General features: G+C 46.3%; 1 protein-coding gene across 7 annotated transcripts in view; it reads left to right on the top strand.

Moving 5' to 3' along the window:
* Window positions 1–19,167, top strand: part of CSNK1G3 (casein kinase 1 gamma 3) — a 383,972-nt gene that overhangs the window by 333,472 nt on the left and 31,333 nt on the right. For all 7 annotated transcript variants that reach the window (XM_063964224.1, XM_063964226.1, XM_063964222.1 and 4 more), the window contains 2 exons: window positions 10,605–10,689; window positions 12,573–12,721. In XM_063964224.1, the coding sequence (XP_063820294.1) occupies window positions 10,605–10,689; window positions 12,573–12,721 (234 nt within the window). The remainder of the gene's footprint in view (window positions 1–10,604; window positions 10,690–12,572; window positions 12,722–19,167) is intronic.

A 19,167-nucleotide genomic window follows, 5' to 3' on the forward strand; every position in this document is an offset into this window, starting at 1 on the left:
CCAGATCTGAAATGCTTTTCTCTAACGTCCTAAGTGGATGCTGGGGACTCCGTAAGGACCATGGGGAATAGCGGCTCCGCAGGAGACTGGGCACATCTAAAGAAAGCTTTAGGACTATCTGGTGTGCACTGGCTCCTCCCCCTATGACCCTCCTCCAAGCCTCAGTTAGATCTCTGTGCCCAAACGAGAAGGGTGCACACTAGGGGCTCTCCTGAGCTTCTTAGTGAAAGTTTTAGTTTAGGTTTTTTATTTTCAGTGAGACCTGCTGGCAACAGGCTCACTGCATCGAGGGACTAAGGGGAGAAGAAGCGAACTCACCTGCGTGCAGAGTGGATTGGGCTTCTTAGGCTACTGGACTTTAGCTCCAGAGGGACGATCACAGGCCCAGCTTGGATGGGTCCCAGAGCCGCGCCGCCGGCCCCCTTACAGAGCCAGAAGGCAGAAGAGGTCCGGAAAATCGGCGGCAGAAGACGTCCTGTCTTCAACAAGGTAGCGCACAGCACTGCAGCTGTGCGCCATTGCTCTCATCACACTTCACACTCCGGTCACTGAGGGTGCAGGGCGCTGGGGGGGGGGGCGCCCTGAGACGCAATAAAAACACCTTGGATGGCAAAAAAATGCATCACATATAGCTCCTGGGCTATATGGATGCATTTAACCCCTGCCAGAATACATAAAAAAACGGGTGATAGGCTCCGCCCCCTTATCGGCGGCCTTATCTCCTCAGCACACTGGCGCCATTTTCCCTCACAGCTCCGTTGGAGGGAAGCTCCCTGGCTCTCCCCTGCAGTCACTACACTACAGAAAGGGTTAAAAAAGAGAGGGGGGCACTAATTAGGCGCAGTATTAACTATACAGCAGCTATAAGGGGAAAAACACTTATAAGGTTATCCCTGTATATATATAGCGCTCTGGTGTGTGCTGGCAAACTCTCCCTCTGTCTCCCCAAAGGGCTAGTGGGGTCCTGTCCTCTATCAGAGCATTCCCTGTGTGTGTGCTGTATGTCGGTACTTTTGTGTCGACATGTATGAGGAGAAAAATGATGTGGAGACGGAGCAGATTGCCTGTAATAGTGATGTCACCCCCTAGGGGGTCGACACCTGAGTGGATGAACTGTTGGAAGAAATTACGTGACAGTGTCAGCTCTGTATAAAAGACAGTGGTTGACATGAGACAGCCGGCTACTCTGCTTGTGCCTGTCCAGACGTCTCATAGGCCGTCAGGGGCTCTAAAGCGCCCGTTACCTCAGATGGCAGATATAGACGCCGACGCGGATACTGACTCCAGTGTCGACGGTGAAGAGACAAATGTGACTTCCAGTAGGGCCACACGTTACATGATTGAGGCAATGAAAAATGTTTTACACATTTCTGATAATACGAGTACCACTAAAAAGGGTATTATGTTTGGTGAGGAAAAACTACCTGTAGTTTTCCTGAATCTGAGAAATTAAATGAGGTGTGTGATGCGTGGTTTTCCCCCGATAACAACTGATAATTTCTGAAATGTTATTGGCATTATATCCTTTCCCGCCAGAGGTTAGGGTGCGTTGGGAAACACCCCCTAGGGTGGATAAAGCGCTCACACGCTTGTAAGGGCTCTACCCTCTCCTGAGATGGCCGCCCTTAAGGATCCTGCTGATAGAAAGCAGGATGGTATCCTAAAATGTATTTACACACATACTGGTGTTATACTGCGACCAGCAATCGCCTCAGCCTGGATGTGCAGTGCTGGGTTGGCGTGGTCGGATTCCCTGACTGAAAATATTGATACCCTAGATAGGGACAGTATATTTTTGCCTATAGAGCATTTAAAAGATGCATTTCTATATATGCGTGATGCACAGCAGAATATTTGCCGACTGGCATCAAGTCTAAGTGCGTTGTCCATTTCTACCAGTAGAGGGTTATGGACACGTCAGTGGTCAGGTGATGCGTATTCCAAACGGCATTTGGAAGTATTGCCTTATTAAGGGGAGGAGTTATTTGGGGTCGGTCTTTCAGACCTGGTGGCCACGGCAACAGCTGGGAAATCCACGTTTGTACCCCAGGTCGCCTCTCAACATGAGAAGACGCCGTATTATCAGGCGCAGTCTTTTCGTGGACAAGCGGGCAAAAGGTTCCTCATTTCTGCCCCGTGACAGAGGGAGAGGAAAAAGGCTGCAGAAATCAGCCAGTTCCCAGGAACAGAAACCCTCTCCCACCTCTGCCAAGCCCTCAGTATACGCTGGACAAATGGTCCGGGTCGCATCTTCAGATGCATCAGCGGATAACCCTGTCACCAAGGACAAGGGTGTCCCTCCTGTGGTGGTTGCAGAGTGCTCATTTTCTAGAGGGCCGCAGATTCGGCATTCAGGACTGGGTCCTGGTGACCACGGATGCCAGCCTGCGAGGCTGGGGAGCAGTCACACAGGGATGGAATTTCCAGGGCTTATGGTCAAGCCTGGAGACATCACTTCACATAAATATCCTGAAGCTAAGGGACATTTACAATGCTCTAAGCTTTGCAAGACCTCTGCTTCAAGGTCAGCCGGTGTTGATCCAGTCGGACAACATGACGGCAGTCACCCACGTAAACAGACAGGGTGGCACAAGAAGCAGGAGTGCAATGGCAGAAGCTGCAAGGATTCTTCGCTGGGCGGAAAATCATGTGATAGCACTGTCGGCAGTATTCATTCCGGGAGTGGACAACTGGGAAGCAGACTTCCTCAGCACGACCTCCACCCGGGAGTGTGGGGACTTCATCCAGAAGTCTTCCACATGATTATAAACCGTTGGGAAAAACTCGACAGGTATTGCGCCAGGTCCAGGGACCCTCAGGCAATAGCTGTAGACGCTCTGGTAACACCGTTGGTGTACCAATCAGGGTATGTGTTCCCTCCTCTGCCTCTCATACCCAAGGTACTGAGATTGATAAGATGGAGAGGAGTAAGCACTATATGCGTGGCTCCGGATTGGCCAAGAAGGACTTGGTAACCGGAACTTCAAGAGATGCTCACGGAGGATCCGTGGCTTCTACCTCTAAGAAGGGACCTGCTCCAGCAAGGACCCTGTCTGTTCCAAGACTTACCGCGGCTGCGTTTGACGGCATGGCGGTTGAACGCCGGATCCTGAAGGAAAAAAGGCATTCCGGATGAAGTCATCCCTATCCTGATCAAAGCCAGGAAGGATGTAACCGCAAAATCATTATCACCGCAATTGGCGAAAATATGTTGCGTGGTGCGAGGCCAGTAAGGCCCGACGGAGGAAATTCAACTGGGTCGATTCCTACATTTCCTGCAAACAGGAGTGTCTATGGGCCTGAAATTGGGGTCCATTAAGGTTCAAATTTCGGCCCTGTCAATTTTCTTCCAAAAAGAATTAGCTTCAGTCCCTGAAGTTCAGACGTTTGTAAAAGGGGTACTGCATATACAGCCTCCTTTTGTGCCTCCAGTGGCACTTTGGTATCTCAATGTAGTTTTGGGTTCCAAAAGTCACATTGGTTTGAACCACTTAAATCTGTGGAGTTAAAATATCTCACATGGAAAGTGGTCATGCTGTTGGCCCTGGCCTGGGCCAGGCGCGTGTCAGAATTGGCGGCTTTATCCTGAAAAAGCCCTTATCTGATTTTCCATTCGGACAGGGCGGAATTGAGGACTCGTCCTCAAGTTTCTCCCTAAGGTGGTTTCAGCGTTTCACCTGAACCAACCTATTTGTGGTGCCTGCGGCTACTAGGGACTTGGAGGACTCCAAGTTGCTAGACGTTGTCAGGGCCCTGAAAATATATGTTTCCAGGACGGCTGGAGTCAGGAAATCTGACTCGCTGTTTTATCCTGTATGCACCCAACAAGCTGGGTGCTCCTGCTTCTAAGCAGACTATTGCTCGTTGGATTTGTAGTACAATTCAGCTTGCACATTCTGTGGCAGGCCTGCCACAGCCAAAAATCTGTAAATGCCCACTCCACAAGGAAGGTGGGCTCATCTTGGGCGGCTGCCCCGAGGGGTCTCGGCTTTACAACTTTGCCGAGCAGCTACTTGGTCAGGAGCAAATACGTTTGTAAAATTCTACAAAATTGATATCCTGGCTGAGGAGGACCTGGAGTTCTCTCATTTGGTGCTGCAGAGTCATCCGCACTCTCCCGCCCGTTTGGGAGCTTTGGTATAATCCCCATGGTCCTTACGGAGTCCCCAGCATCCACTTAGGACGTTAGAGAAAATAAGAATTTACTTACCGATAATTCTATTTCTCATAGTCCGTAGTGGATGCTGGGCGCCCATCCCAAGTGCGGATTGTCTGCAATACTGGTACATAGTAATTGTTACCAAAAAATCGTGTTATTGCTGTAGTGAGCCATCTTTTCTAGAGGCTCCTCTGTTATCATGCTGTTGACTGGGTTCAGATCACAAGTTGTACGGTGTGGCTGGTATGAGTCTTACCCGGGATTCAAAATCCTTCCTTATTGTGTACGCTCGCCCGGGCACAGTATCCTAACTGAGGCTTGGAGGAGGGTCATAGGGGGAGGAGCCAGTGCACACCAGATAGTCCTAAAGCTTTCTTTAGATGTGCCCAGTCTCCTGCGGAGCCGCTATTCCCCATGGTCCTTACGGAGTCCCCAGCATCCACTACGGACTATGAGAAATAGAATTATCGGTAAGTAAATTCTTATTTTAAGGTCACCTATACACAACTGTATTTGTACAATTTAATTAAAAAAAAAAAAAAAAAAAACTTTGTACTGACTACCACATTGTACTGGCCTCATCTTATACTTTTGTCTGTGATGTTCAGCAAAGATCTTCAGTCTTACATAATTTTTATTAATGTCTCAAAACTGTCAAAACCATAGTTCCAGATTTTTCTGAGTGATTTGATAAGTGATACTGTAAATACAATTTCTCTAACGTCCTAGAGGATGCTGGGACTCTGTAAGGACCATGGGGATAGACGGGCTCCGCAGAAGACATGGGCGCTTTAAGAAAGACTTTGACTCTGGGTGTGCACTGGCTCCTCCCTCTATGCCCCTCCTCCAGACCTCAGTTTGATACTGTGCCCAGTGGAGACTGGGTGCATTTCAGGAGCTCTCCTGAGTTTCCTGTAAGAAAGCATTTTTGTTAGGTTTTTTATTTTCAGGGAGCCTGCTGTCAACAGACTCCCTGCATCGAGGGACTGAGGAGAGAGAAACAGACCCACTTCTCTGAGTTTCAGGGCTCTGTTTCTTACGCTACTGGACACCATTAGTATCAGAGGGATCGGTACGCAGGTCTCACACTCGCCGTCCGTCCCAGAGCCGCGCCGCCGTCCTCCTCGCAGAGCCGGAAGAAAGAAGCCGGGTGAGTATGTGAGGAAAAGACCATCTGAGGCGGCAGAAGACACTTTGATCTTCACTGAGGTAACGCACAGCACTGCAGCTGTGCGCCATTGCTTCCCTTCACCTCAGACACTTCGGTCACTGTAAGGGTGCAGGGGGGGGGGGGGCCCTGGGCAGCAATATAAACCTCTCATGGCAAAGATATATATATATACATGTACAGCTGGGCACTGTACTTGTATATAAAGAGCCCCCGCCATGTTGTTGAAAAATTTGAGCGGGACAGAAGCCCGCCGCCGAGAGGGCGGGGCTTCTCCCTCAGCACTCACCAGCCCCATTTTCTCCACAGCACCGCTGAGAGGAAGCTCCCCGGACTCTCCCCTGCTTGACACACGGTGACAGAGGGTTTTAAAGTAGAGGGGGGGGGGGGCACATAATTGGCGCATATACACAAAACAGCGCTACTGGGTAAACATACTGTGTTTTTTCCAGGGTCATATAGCGCTGGGGTGTGTGCTGGCATACTCTCTCTCTCTGTCTCTCTAAAGGCCTGGTGGGGAACCTGTCTTCAGAAAAGAGCTTCCCTGTGTATGTCTGGTGTGTCGGCACGTGTGTGTCGACATGTCTGAGGTTGAAGGCTCACCTAAGGAGGAGGGGGAGTTTATGAATGTTAGGTCTCCATCGGCGGTGCCGACGCCGGACTGGATGGATATGTGGAATGTTTTAAGTGCAAATGTTAATTTATTGCACAAAAGGCTAGACAAAGCCGAAGCGGGGGCACAGTCAGGGAATCAACCCATGCCTGTCCCTATGTCGCCGGGACCTTCAGGGTCTCAGAAGCGCCCACTATCCCAAATAGTTGACACAGATACCGACACGGATTCAGACTCCAGTGTCGATTACGATGATACAAAATTACAGCCAAAGGTGGCTAAATGTATTCGATATATGATTATCGCAATAAAAGATGTTTTGCATATCACTGAGGAACCCCCTGTCCCTGACACGAGGGTACACATGTATAAGGGAAAGAAACCTGAGGTTTCCTTTCCCTCCTCACATGAGCTGAACGAATTATGTGAAAAAGCGTGGGAAACTCCAGACAAAAAACTGCATATTCCCAAAAGGATCCTAACAGCGTATCCTTTCCCGTCGCAGGACAGGATACGGTGGGAATCCTCCCCTAGGGTGGACAAAGCCTTGACGCTCTTATCAAAAAAGATAGCGCTTCCATCCCAAGATACGGCTACCCTCAAGGATCCTGCTGACCGCAAGCAGGAGGTTACCTTGAAGTCCATTTACACACATTCTGGTACGTTACTCAGACCGGCTATTGCGTCGGACTGGGTTTGTAGTGCTGTAGCAGCATGGACAGATTCCTTATCAGCGGATATTGAGACTCTTTATAAGGATACCATTTTACTGACCCTAGGGCATATAAAAGATGCTGTCTTGTATATGAGGAATGCTCAAAGAGACATTAGTTTACTGGGTTCCAGGATAAACGCTATGTCTATTTCTGCTAGGCGTGTCTTATGGACCCGACAGTGGACTGGTGATGCCGACTCCAAGAGACACATAGAGTTGTTGCCTTACAAGGGTGAGGAATTGTTTGGAGAGGGCCTCTCGGACCTCGTCTCCACGGCTACGGCAGGTAAATCAAATTTTTTGCCATATATTCCCTCACAATCTAAGAAAGCGCATCATTATCAAATACAGTCCTTTCGTTCCAATAAAAGCAAGAGAGCACGTCCTTTCTTGCCAGGGGTAAGGGCAGAGGGAGAAAGCTGCACAACACATCTAGTTCCCAGGAACAGAAGTCCTCCCCGGCCTCTGCAAAATCCACCGCATGACGCTGGGGCTCCCCTGAGGGAGTCCGCTCCTGTGGGGGCACGTCTTCGACTGTTCAGCCACGTCTGGGTCCACTCACAGGTAGAGCCATGGGCAATAGAAATTGTTTCCCAGGGTTACAAGCTGGAATTCGAAGAGGTGCCCCCTCGCCGGTTTTTCAAATCGGCCCTACCGAAAAAAAACCTGGAAAGGGAGATAGTGTTACATGCGATTCACAAATTTGTGTCTTCAACAAGTGGTGGTAGAGGTTCCCCTGCTGCAAAGAGGGCAGGGGTACTACTCAACTCTGTTTGTGGTCCCGAAACCGGACGGTTCGGTCAGACCCATTTTTTAATTTAAAATCCCTGAACCTTTACTTAAAACTGTTCAAGTTCAAGATGGAATCGCTCAGGGCGGTCACCGCGGGCCTAGAAGGGGGAGATTTTTTGGTATCTCTGTACATAAAGGATGCATACCTGCATGTTCCCATATATCCTCCTCATCAGGCGTACCTGAGATTTGCGGTACAGGATTGTCATTACCAATTTCAGACGTTGCCGTTTGGGCTTTCAACGGCCCCGAGAATTTTCACCAAGGTAATGGCGGAAATGATGGTGCTCCTGCGCAAGCAGGGTGTCACAATTATCCCGTACTTGGACGATCTCCTGATAAAAGCGAGATCACGGGAGATGTTGTTGAACAGCGTATCACTTTCACTTAATGTGTTAAAGCGACATGGCTGGATTCTCAATATTCCAAAGTCGCAACTGAATCCTACAACTCGTCTGCCCTTCTTGGGCATGATTCTGGACACAGACCAGAAGAGGGTTTTTACTTCAGACGGAAAAAGCGCTGGAACTCATGACTCTAGTCATGAACCTGTTGAAACCAAACCAAGTGTCAGTACATCATTGCACTCAAGTTCTGGGAAAGATGGTGGCAACATACAAAGCCATTCCATACGGCAGATTCCATGCAAGGACCTTCCAATGGGACCTATTGGACAAATGGTCCGGGCCGCATCTGCAATTGCATCAGCGGATCACCCTGTCCCCCAAGACCAGAGTATCTCTCCTATGGTGGCTAAACAGTGCTCACCTAGAGGGCCGCAGGTTCGGCATTCCTGACTGGATCCTGGTACCCACGGACGCGAGCCTCCGAGGTTGGGGAGCAGTCACACAGGGAAGAAATTTCCAAGGACTTTGGTCAAGTCAAGAGACTTGTCTTCACATCAACATCCTGGAACTAAGGGCCATATACAACGCCCTACGTCAAGCGGAGATCTTACTTCGCAATCGACCAGTTCTGATCCAGTCAGACAACATCACCGCAGTAGCTCTTGTAAACCGCCAAGGCGGCACAAAGAGCAGAGTGGCAATGGCGGAAGCTACCAGAATTCTTCGCCTTAGCAGAGAATCATGTAAGCGCTCTGTCAGCAGTGTTCATTCCGGGAGTGGACAACTGGGAAGCAGACTTCTTCAGCAGACACGATCTGCATCCGGGAGAGTGGGGACTTCATCAGGAAGTCTTCGCGCAGATTGCAAGTCGGTGTGGACTACCCCAAATAGACAAGATGGCATCTCGTCTCAACAAAAAGCTACAAAGGTAATGCGCCAGGTCAAGAGACCCTCAGGCGGTAGCTGTGGACGCCCTAGTGACACCGTGGGTGTTCCAGTCGGTATATGTGTTTCCTCCTCTTCCTCTCATACCCAAGGTGTTGAGGATAATGAGGAAAAGAGGAGTGAGAACAGTTCTCATTGTTCCAGATTGGCCACGAAGGACCTGGTATCCGGATCTGCAAGAAATGCTCACAGAAGATCCGTGGCCTCTTCCTCTAAGGCAGGACCTGTTACAACAAGGTCCCTGTCTGTTCCAAGACTTACCGCGGCTGCGTTTGACGGCATAGCGGTTGAACGCCGGATCCTAGCGGAAAAGGGTATTCCGGATGAGGTCATTCCTACGCTAATAAAGGCTAGGAAGGCGGGCTAGGAAGGCGGTGACGTCTACACATTATCACCGAATATGGCGAAAATGTTTCTTGGTGTGAGGCCAGGAATGCTCCTACAGAGGAATTCCATCTAGGCCGTTTTCTTCACTTCCTACAAACTGGAGTGAATTTGGGCCTAAAATTAGGCTCCATTAAAGTTCAGATTTCGGCCTTATCCATTTTCTTTCAAAAGGAATTGGCCTCTTTACCTGAAGTACAGACTTTTGTGAAGGGAGTACTGCATATTCAGCCTCCTTTTGTACCTCCGGTGGTGCCTTGGGACCTTAACGTGGTGTTACGTTTCATTAAATCACATTGGTGTGAACCACTGAAAACAGTGGAGTTGAAATATCTCACTTGGAAGGTAGTCATGTTGTTGGCCTTGGCTTCGGCTAGGTCGAGTTTCGGAATTGGTGTCTTTATCACATAAAAGCCCCTATCTGGTTTTCCATATGGATAGAGCAGAGTTGCGGACCCGTCCTCAATTCCTACCTAAGGTGGTCTCATCCTTTCATATGAACCAACCTATTGTTGTGCCTGTGGCTACTCGTGACTTGGAGGATTCCGAGTCCCTTGATGTGGTCAGGGCTTTGAAAATTTACGTGGCCAGAACGGCTAGGATTAGAAAAACAGAAGCACTGTTTGTCCTGTATGCAGCCAACAAAGTCTGCGGCACTGCTTCAAAGCAGACTATTGCTCACTGGATCTGTAACACGATCCAGCAGGCGCATTCTACGGCAGGATTGCCGTTGCCAAAATCGGTTAAGGCCCATTCCACTAGGAAGGTGGGCTCGTCTTGGGCGGCTGCCCGAGGGGTATCGGCACTACAGCTGTGCCGAGCTGCTACTTGGTCTGGGTCAAACACCTTTGCAAAGTTTTATAAGTTTGATACCCTGGCTGAGGAGGACCTCCTGTTTGCTCAATCGGTGCTGCAGAGTCATCCGCACTCTCCCGCCCGTTTGGGAGCTTTGGTATAATCCCCATGGTCCTTACGGAGTCCCAGCATGCTCTAGGACGTTAGAGAAAATAAGATTTTAAACCTACCGGTAAATCTTTTTCTCGTTGTCCGTAGAGGACTTGGCGCCCGTCCCAAGTGCGGACTACTTCTGCAAGACTTGTGTATAGTTATTGCTTACATAAGGGTTATGTTATAGTTTCATCGGTCTTGGACAGATGCTATGTTGTTTTTCATACTGTTAACTGGGTAGTATATCACAAGTTATACGATGTGGCTGGTATGAATCTTGCCCTTGGATTACAAAAATCCTTTCCTTGTACTGTCCGTCTCCTCTGGGCACAGTTTCTCTAACTGAGGTCTGGAGGAGGGGCATAGAGGGAGGAGCCAGTGCACACCCAGAGTCAAAGTCTTTCTTAAAGTGCCCATGTCTCCTGCGGAGCCCGTCTATCCCCATGGTCCTTACGGAGTCCCAGCATTCTCTACGGACTATGAGAAAAAGATTTACTGGTAGGTTTAAAATCTTATTTTTATTTTATTTTTAGGCTGACACATTAAAAGAAAGGTATCAGAAAATTGGGGATACGAAACGAGCAACTCCAATTGAAGTACTTTGTGAGAACTTTCCAGGTAAAAACTGCTTTTTTATGTTTAGTTCTGGAAGGGTGTGCATTATCTTTCTATGTAGAGCAGATATAGATGAACAACAATAGTTCACTGAATAATCATTGCAGCTAAATTGAAATTCATAATTTACTTTTATTAAGCATCTTTATTTTATATGTATGTAAATGAAGGCTACTGGGAGAGCATACATTCTGTTTTGGTCTTAAATAGGTTAGAATGTTTACACACCTGACAGAGCTGCCAAAAATAAAGGATACATTTGCAAATGTGTGTTTATGGCTGGGTGCACACTGGGACGATGTGTCCCCAGCCAATATGTCAGCCCGAAATGATGATTTAGGATACTCGGTACACTTTGAGCGATGTAATGAAGGTCGTTGCAACATATCACTCCTTCCTTCATTACACATGCCGCGGTCGCTAGCTTTATTGCTAGGTTTATTGTGCATCACATCAAACTTGGCAACGCCGCAAGCGACCATGGGCACCCGCATAACGGGCATACAGACTGAGCGATATGCATGGTATGTCATTCCGAATTGGCCCAAAACTACATATTGGGGCGATACAATTTGGGGAACTAATCCCCCTATGATCTGTGTAGAGACAGTGATACATTTCAAATCAAATCAAATGACTTGCCTCACTCCATTCGTCATATGGTCAGCAAGTAGGGTATATGTAATAAAAGCAAAGAAATGAAACCTAGTGTTCACCATTAAAACTGCATATGAAGCAAAATAATCTGATTTAGTATTTAGCAACAGTATAGTCCCATACAGAAAACATTCAAGGGGAGTTTCTTTAGCTAAAAGTTTTTAATTTAAAAAAAGTACAAATATAAAAATCCATAGTTTTATCTGTCCATTTAGAAAGTATAAAGGTGCAAACACACGGAGCAATGTATTCTTGCGATTTTAATTATATACTCAAAATCGTAAGAAATGTTTGTACATATCACACCATATGTACAAAGCTTGTGATACCGATGCGTGGTCACGCGGGATCTTTATCTCAAGAAAAAATAGACTGTGCAGGCAAGGCAATTTTGACTATATTGTTTACAATCTAGTACAAAGTATAGTCAAAAACGGCCTTCGTCAAAATTGCACATAGCCAAAATTGCACAGTGTGTATAGACAATATCGGTACTTCAGGGCTCTAGGGGAGTTCAAGGGAAATCGCATAGTCAATATCTCACCGTGTGTACACACCTTTTAGATCAGAATTATCCAATTGCAAATGTGTGAAAACTGGATTTGCTGAGTTTTTTTTTTCCTGACTAAACCAGAGAAAAGTGTAGGTCAAAATGGGGAACTGACTGTACCCCCAAAAAAGCCAAACTAATATAGTTTAGAAGTGTATCAGTGGTCCTAATTAAAGTATTTGGGGTATTTAAATTGGGTCAATTGGCTGTTTATCACTTTTTTGGAAAACAAAGAATATAACTGTTTCAGCAAAATGGGTGCATAAAAATCAGTATAAGTGTACTGTGTGTGTGTGTACTGTATATATGTGTATATAGGGGTTTTCTACAACTTTTCACCTGCTCAGTAGGTGTGAAAAGAATGTTGCATTGAACCTATTGAGAATTGTTGCCAGTAACGTTTCACAAACAAGTGAATAGTGGCTATTTGTGATTAAAACCCTGTTTTTATAGAAAAAAAAACAAAACAGGACTTTGCAGACAATTAAATTCCCCCTTAACCTCACATTGTATGGAGAAGACTTTCTGACTCCAAAATACGCAACTGGATAATTTCCCTGGATCTAGAACACTAATAAAGTCTCAAGGTTTTTTTTTTCCTTTTATAACTATGTTAACTCTATTCCTCATTCTTGATTGTCATTTAATTTATGCCTGATTTAATGTTATTGTCTTGCAGAGGAGATGGCCACATACTTACGCTATGTAAGAAGACTAGATTTTTTTGAAAAACCAGATTACGACTACCTACGAAAACTATTTACAGACTTGTTTGATAGAAAGGGATACATGTTTGACTATGAGTATGATTGGATTGGAAAGCAGCTGGTGAGTACTGTAATAATTTGCAGTGTTCAGTCTTTCCTTAGCTGAGCAGAGTCTTGATACTTGATATGATATATTGCCTACATAAGCATGTATTTTAAATGATGGCTATGGACTTGTGTTGCTGACAACAATCTTCTGCTCTGCATCACCTCTGTTGTACTGTTGAACGGAATGAGAACGATGACCATGCAAGCTGCACTGATCTTTGGAGAGACACACATCCTGTGCACATGGCTCACCTTTGCAGGCACCAGAACTGGGGAGGAGTTCATCGCCTTTGAACCTGTGTCTTTTCTTTAGAACAGATGGGACCTCATTCACTCATCCATTTGCGCCATATGGCACGACCTAGATGCACCACCGTGGGTAGCAATTCCCGGACTTTCGTACTTAACACTTAATGTTGTGTTGCATTGCGTCTTCATCCAAACTCACTTACAGTATATTGGGCATTTAGGATTAGTATATTTGTCTTTATGGAGTTGGAATAAAGTCAAAGAGTAAGGACAACACTGCATGCTGCTACTCACCCGTATCTGTCCTCAATCAGTTGTCTTTTGCCCAGGTATCTGTCAGAGTTGCACGGTGCTGCTGTATGTAATTCCAGCTTCAGTGTCTAGGGTACTTGTACATTATACTTTTGTCACATTAGCGATGCAAAGAAGAGGCATATTTGGTACAAAACTGCATGTTCGGACGCATGGCGCAGCTCGGTCGTATTATATGTGGCACAGTAAGTGGAGCTGTTTGAGGTGTGTTGTATGTTGGCACATCTGTAACAGTCGTATACTTGGGTAAGATGGCCATTTGTGCTGTATGTGCATCTCTCCATGGAGAACCATGCTTGGAATTGGTCTCCTGCCCATTTACCTGTCAATAAAATGAATTTGGAGGGAAGACTAATAAAGATGACCAGGAAGCATATATCTAAAACTTAATTGTGGATTCTGGCGTAGCTTGCCTGTGTATATGGCCCTTGTGCTATATATGGACTATGGTATGTTGTACTTTTGTCATCCTTTTCTTTTCTGTTTTTAATTACTATGTTTTCGTTTTTTGGGTAATTTTTGAGCACTTACATGTTTGTATGTGTATACTTGCCTGATCTTTCCTATGTTCCCCTTCCCAAACCCTTTTTCTGTATGCCTATATACAGTATATTTTTGAAAAAAATGTAACAAACATAAAAACTAAATAATTGTGAATTGTGAACTGAAACATGGGTTTCACAGCTGGTTCCTACACCAGGAACAGAGTCTAATTAATACTGAAGCCTGGAGACACATAATATGGTGATAGTTGAAATGGTGTCAAATATGATAAATTGCTAAATTACAGAATTGTTAAAGTTGACATCTAACTCTTTTGCACTAAGTTATTGTGCCGACCTGCTTTTAAATCCATCTGCAATTTGGAATGATTTTGGGAACTGGAGGTATTTGGACACAGTCACAATTCAATATTTTAGTTTTTTATTTTTCTATCATGTAGGTTACTTTTACTGTGCATTTAACTGGACAATGATTTTAAAGTAGTGGAGTTTAATACAGGTATTGGTATCTACTTTCTAGCAACCCATTCATTATAGAGAAAGTCTAGAATGGAGGAAAGCATTGCTGCCTTTTCGGGAATCATTCTTACACAGACATGGAACATTTGGGGGCATAGCTAAGCAATTATGAGAGAATGTCAGATGATCAGTACATCGGCATCCCGAGCGTTGAAATGCCAGCAGAGGGGCAAGCGCAAAGAAGCCCCTTGCGGTCTTGGTGGGGAGCTATGCTTGCCACGGGTTCTATTCTCCCTCTATGGGTGTCGTGGACACCCATAGAGGGAGGATTCACCTACCTTGCCAGTATTTTGACACCCGGGATCCAGACAAGCGGTATGCCTACTGCATACTTATGTATAATGTGATTGTGTAGTGTATTATAGGCATTTTTAAATACATTACAGAGAACCTGTCCCAGGCATTACAATTACATATCATATCTGCGTATTTATTACATTTCTCCTATGTCCTAGAGGATGCTGGGGACTCCGTAAGGACCATGTGGTATAGATGGGATCCGCAGGAGACATGGGCACACTATAAGACTTTGAATGGGTGTGAACTGGCTCCTCCCTCTATGCCCCTCCTCCAGACTCCAGTTAGATTCTGTGCCCAGGAGAGACTGGACACACACTAGGGGAGCTCTACTGAGTTTCTCTGAAAGACTTTGTTAGGTTTTTTATTTTCAGAAAGACCTGCTGGCTACAGGCTCTCTGCTTCGTGGGACTGAGGGGAGAGAAGTCAGACCTACTTCTTCTGAGTTAAGGGCTCTGCTTCTTAGGCTACTGGACACCATTAGCTCCAGAGGGTTCGATCACTTGGTGCGCATAGCTGCTTGTTCCCGGATCCACGCCGTCACCCCCTCACAGCAGCCAGAAGAAAGAAGCCGGGTGAGTATTAGAAGAACAGAAGACTTCAGTGACGGCAGAAGACTTCAGAGAGTCAGAGGTACCGCGCAGCGGTCGCGCTGCGCGCCATTGCACCCACACTCCAATGGCACTGCAAGGGTGCAGGGTGCTGGGGGGGGGGGGGGCGCCCTGGGCAGCAATATACCTCTCCATTGAGCCTGGCTAAACATGTATACAGTGCATAGGCACTGTATACGGACCCCTGCCAGCATAAAACGCTAAAATAATATCAGGGCTGAAGCGCGCCGAGAAGGGGCGTGGCTTAGCCCTCACAACATGATACAGCGCCATTTTCTCCTCAGTCCCCGCCAAAAACACTGTGTACAGACTAGCAGTGTAAATGAAGGGGGGCACAGTGATTTAGTGCAATATAGAATAAAATATAGCACTATCTTAGATAATGGGCGTGTAGTCATTGAGTTGTGCATATATGTCTGTGTTTTCCCTGTCAGATATACCCACTATAGCTTTTAATGCACGTGTCGACATGTGCGAGTGCTCTGTTACAAACAGCTATGGGAATCTCTGTCGGCATCGCCGACTCCTGTTAGTACTTGATTCAGTAGATGCAGTGTCAGCAGGTCGGTAGTTGTATGCTTTTCAAAAGTAAACACTGTATGGGAGACACAGTAGTATGTGGGTGACCCTGTCGGCACCAACTGTTATTACTGGGTGTAAATTAACATGCTGTAACTAACTTATACCTGTATATATATTTATATGTATATGTATGGTACGGTTCCATGGGCCTGTAGCTCGAGCACAGACATGGTTGTATTTGTTGGGGAGTGATATTAAAATTATATATGTATGCTTCCCTCGGACCCCTTGGGGTCGCAAGAATGTTATTTTGCCTGGTTACTACTCCCTGCTGTCAACGAATACTAGGTTTTCTGTCGACCATGAGGTTTCCTGGTTAGATCCACAACTGGGTACATGGTCATACACATTAATGTCACTAGGGACGCAGCGGTTCCGGACAATCTGCTTATATGTATGATATATATATATATATATATATATATATGTATATATATATATATATATATATATATGTATGTGTGTGTGTATTACAATATGTGTATTCATATTACGATTTCTAATGAATGCTGAAGTAAAAGTATTCCTTCTCATGTGCTGGTCGCTCTGTTGATAAAGCTCTGGGTCGGCTGTGACGAGTTGGTCTCAGATCCTCACAAGGAGTCCTAGTGTTTATTCTTTTCCCGCCGCGGATAGAATGCTGTGAAAGTCAACTCCTGGTCGGCACGGGGCCCTGTCTGAAAGGATCGTGTACAGGAAGCTAAGTGATATTTTATTTCTATGCTTTGAAGTTATTTGTATTACATACACATGGGGGAGTGCTTGTATTCGGAAAGGCATCCGATAGAATTACCCTAAAGACAGAGGGGATGTTTCTTATGTTGGTTCTTTTCTATAACATTGCGGCAGGTTGCCGTGCGACTACATGAGGTGTGGCCGGGGGAATGATGAGGTTGACTCAGAGAGATACTGGAGTTTTTCCCTGTGACGGTGACCCGCTGTTTAAGGATGCTTCAGTTAAGTCACTCTCGGCGGATACCACTGGTAAGTCCTACCTTCGTGAGTTAGATTCCCTCACAACGGTTGGTGACGCATTCTTTTGTGGGATGCAGTCATTTTAACCGGTTCGATACCTTTCTTTTTTCCCTTTCGGTGCAGATAGTGGAAGGTGAAAAGGTAAGAGTTCTGCAGCCTTGTTAGGTTTTGCAGAAGCGGATATCGTCTTCTGTTTCTACCACATCCACCGCATGTTGCTGGGTCTATCTGGCTGGAGCCCACACCGGTGGGAACTCGTCTGATACTCTTCAGTCAGTCCGGGAATGGACTTGGACCTGTGAGTTAATAATAGAATCCAAAGGGGGACATACTGGAGTTTACAGATGATTCCCCTCACTGATTTATCAAATAGATCTTACCGATTCCCCTCTGGAAGGGGAGGTAGTACGCGACGCCATACCAGAGTTGCGTCGGGTTCAGGACATTGTCCTGCTGTCCCTGTTAAAAAGAAGAAACAAAGATTTCTACTTACGAAGTTGAACTACAGGATGGAATCTCTCAGGCCAGGTAGCTCCAGCACGTAAAGGTAGAAAAGGGTTTAAATGCGTTTTTCTCCGCATTCAGCTTACCTGGGTTGATATCCAGGATTGTCTTTGCCATTTCACCGGAGTGATGGCAGTATGATGGTTTTCTTTCAATAGTAAGAGCCATTGTTATTCTGTACTGAGATGCTCTCCTGATTAAGGCGAGCTCACGAAACAAGTGGTGCAAATCGTTGTTTCTCTCTGACTGTTCTTTAACACAGGGAATGGCTGTTGTTCCCAACGACGCAGATGTCTGAGGTGGGTATCTGAGTAAATACTGAACGGTTGAGGTTCTGTGTTTTCCTGTGGAAAGAGGTCTGAGGATCCAGAGTCGGATCAGATTTGCAGTGACAATCCATCAATATGTTCCGTTGATGAAGAAGATAGGTGCGGTCTAAGAGGCCTTTTCGGTGAGCAGGTCAAATGCCAGAGTGGTTTTCACGGGACCAGTTGGAAATGTGGTCCGGGTCTCCCCTGCACATGCACCGGAGTATAATCCTAATGGCCAGGATATCGCTCCTGTGGTGTCTGCTCAGTTCTCGCCTCCTAGAGGGACGAAGGTTCGGGATCCAGGATTAGATCCTGGTGTCCATGCATGCAGATCTCCGAGGCTGGGGAGCAGTCCTTGCATGGGAAGTATTTCCAGAGGAAATGGTCAAACTGCGAAGCTTGTCTGCAATAAGCTTTCTTGAATTAAGAGCTATTTTCGACGAACATAGTCTTCGTGATCTGCCCGTGTTAATTCTGTCGGACGACTTGACAGCGGTGGCGTAAGTAAGCCGCTAGGGCGGAACAAGAAGCAAAGCGAAAATGGCAGAAGCCGAAAAAGTTTTCCGCTGAGTGGAAAGACTGGTAAACGTTATATTAGCAGTCTTCGTTCCGGATGTAAACGACGGAGAAATAGATTTCCTCTGCAGACGCTATCTCCATCTGGGAGAAATACAGTCGTCATCGAGAAGTTTTCACAGAAGTGACAAGTCTTTGAGGAGTGCCTCAATTGGACATGTTGGCGTCTCGCCTCAGTTCCAGATCAGGGGACACTCAAGCTATAGCAGTGGACGCCCTCGTGACACCTTGGGTGTTTTCAGTCGGTCTATGTGTCCCCTCCGCTTTCACTCTTCTGAAGGTGATAATCGTAAGAAGAACAGAGATTCAGGCGATCCTCATTGTTCCGGTCTAGCCAAGGAGGGCTTGGTATCCAGTTCTTCAAGATTTACTCATAGAAGATCCCTGGCCTCTTCCTCTATGTGAGGAACTATTACAGCAAGATCCGGGCGTGTATCAAGACTTACCATGGCTGCATTTGACAGCGTGGCGGTTGAACGCCATATCCTAGCCCGTAAGGGTATTCCCAGTGAAGTCATTTCCACATTTCTTCAGGCTGGAAAAGAAGTAACGGCAAAGCCTTACCACCGTATTTGGCGTAAATATGTGTCTTGGTGTGAATCCAAGAAGGCTCCTACGGAAGACTTTTTCAGCTGGGTCGTTCTTCTCCATCCTTTGCAAGCAGGTGTGGATGCAGGCCTAAAGTTAGGCTCCGTTTCAGGGCAGTTTTTGGCCTTATAAATTTTCTTTAAAAAAAAAAGAATTGTCCACCTTTCCGGAAGTTCAGACTTTCATGAAAGGAGTACTGCACATCCAACCTCCATTTGTGCCCCCATTGGCACCGTGGGACCTTGACATGGTGTTGCGTTTCTTGTGTCACACTGATTGGAACCTTTATTAAAGGTTGTGTTAAAATTTCTTTCTTAGAGAGTGGTCATGCTGTTGGCTTTGGGGCGTCCGCAAGGCAGGTGTCTGAAGTAGCGGCTTTGTCTCACAAGAGCCCCTGTTTGCTCTTCCAAGTGGATAGAGCGAAATTGAGAA

The sequence above is a fragment of the Pseudophryne corroboree genome, chromosome 1 (assembly GCF_028390025.1).
Source record: "Pseudophryne corroboree isolate aPseCor3 chromosome 1, aPseCor3.hap2, whole genome shotgun sequence".
NCBI classification, from domain to species: Eukaryota; Metazoa; Chordata; class Amphibia; order Anura; family Myobatrachidae; genus Pseudophryne; species Pseudophryne corroboree.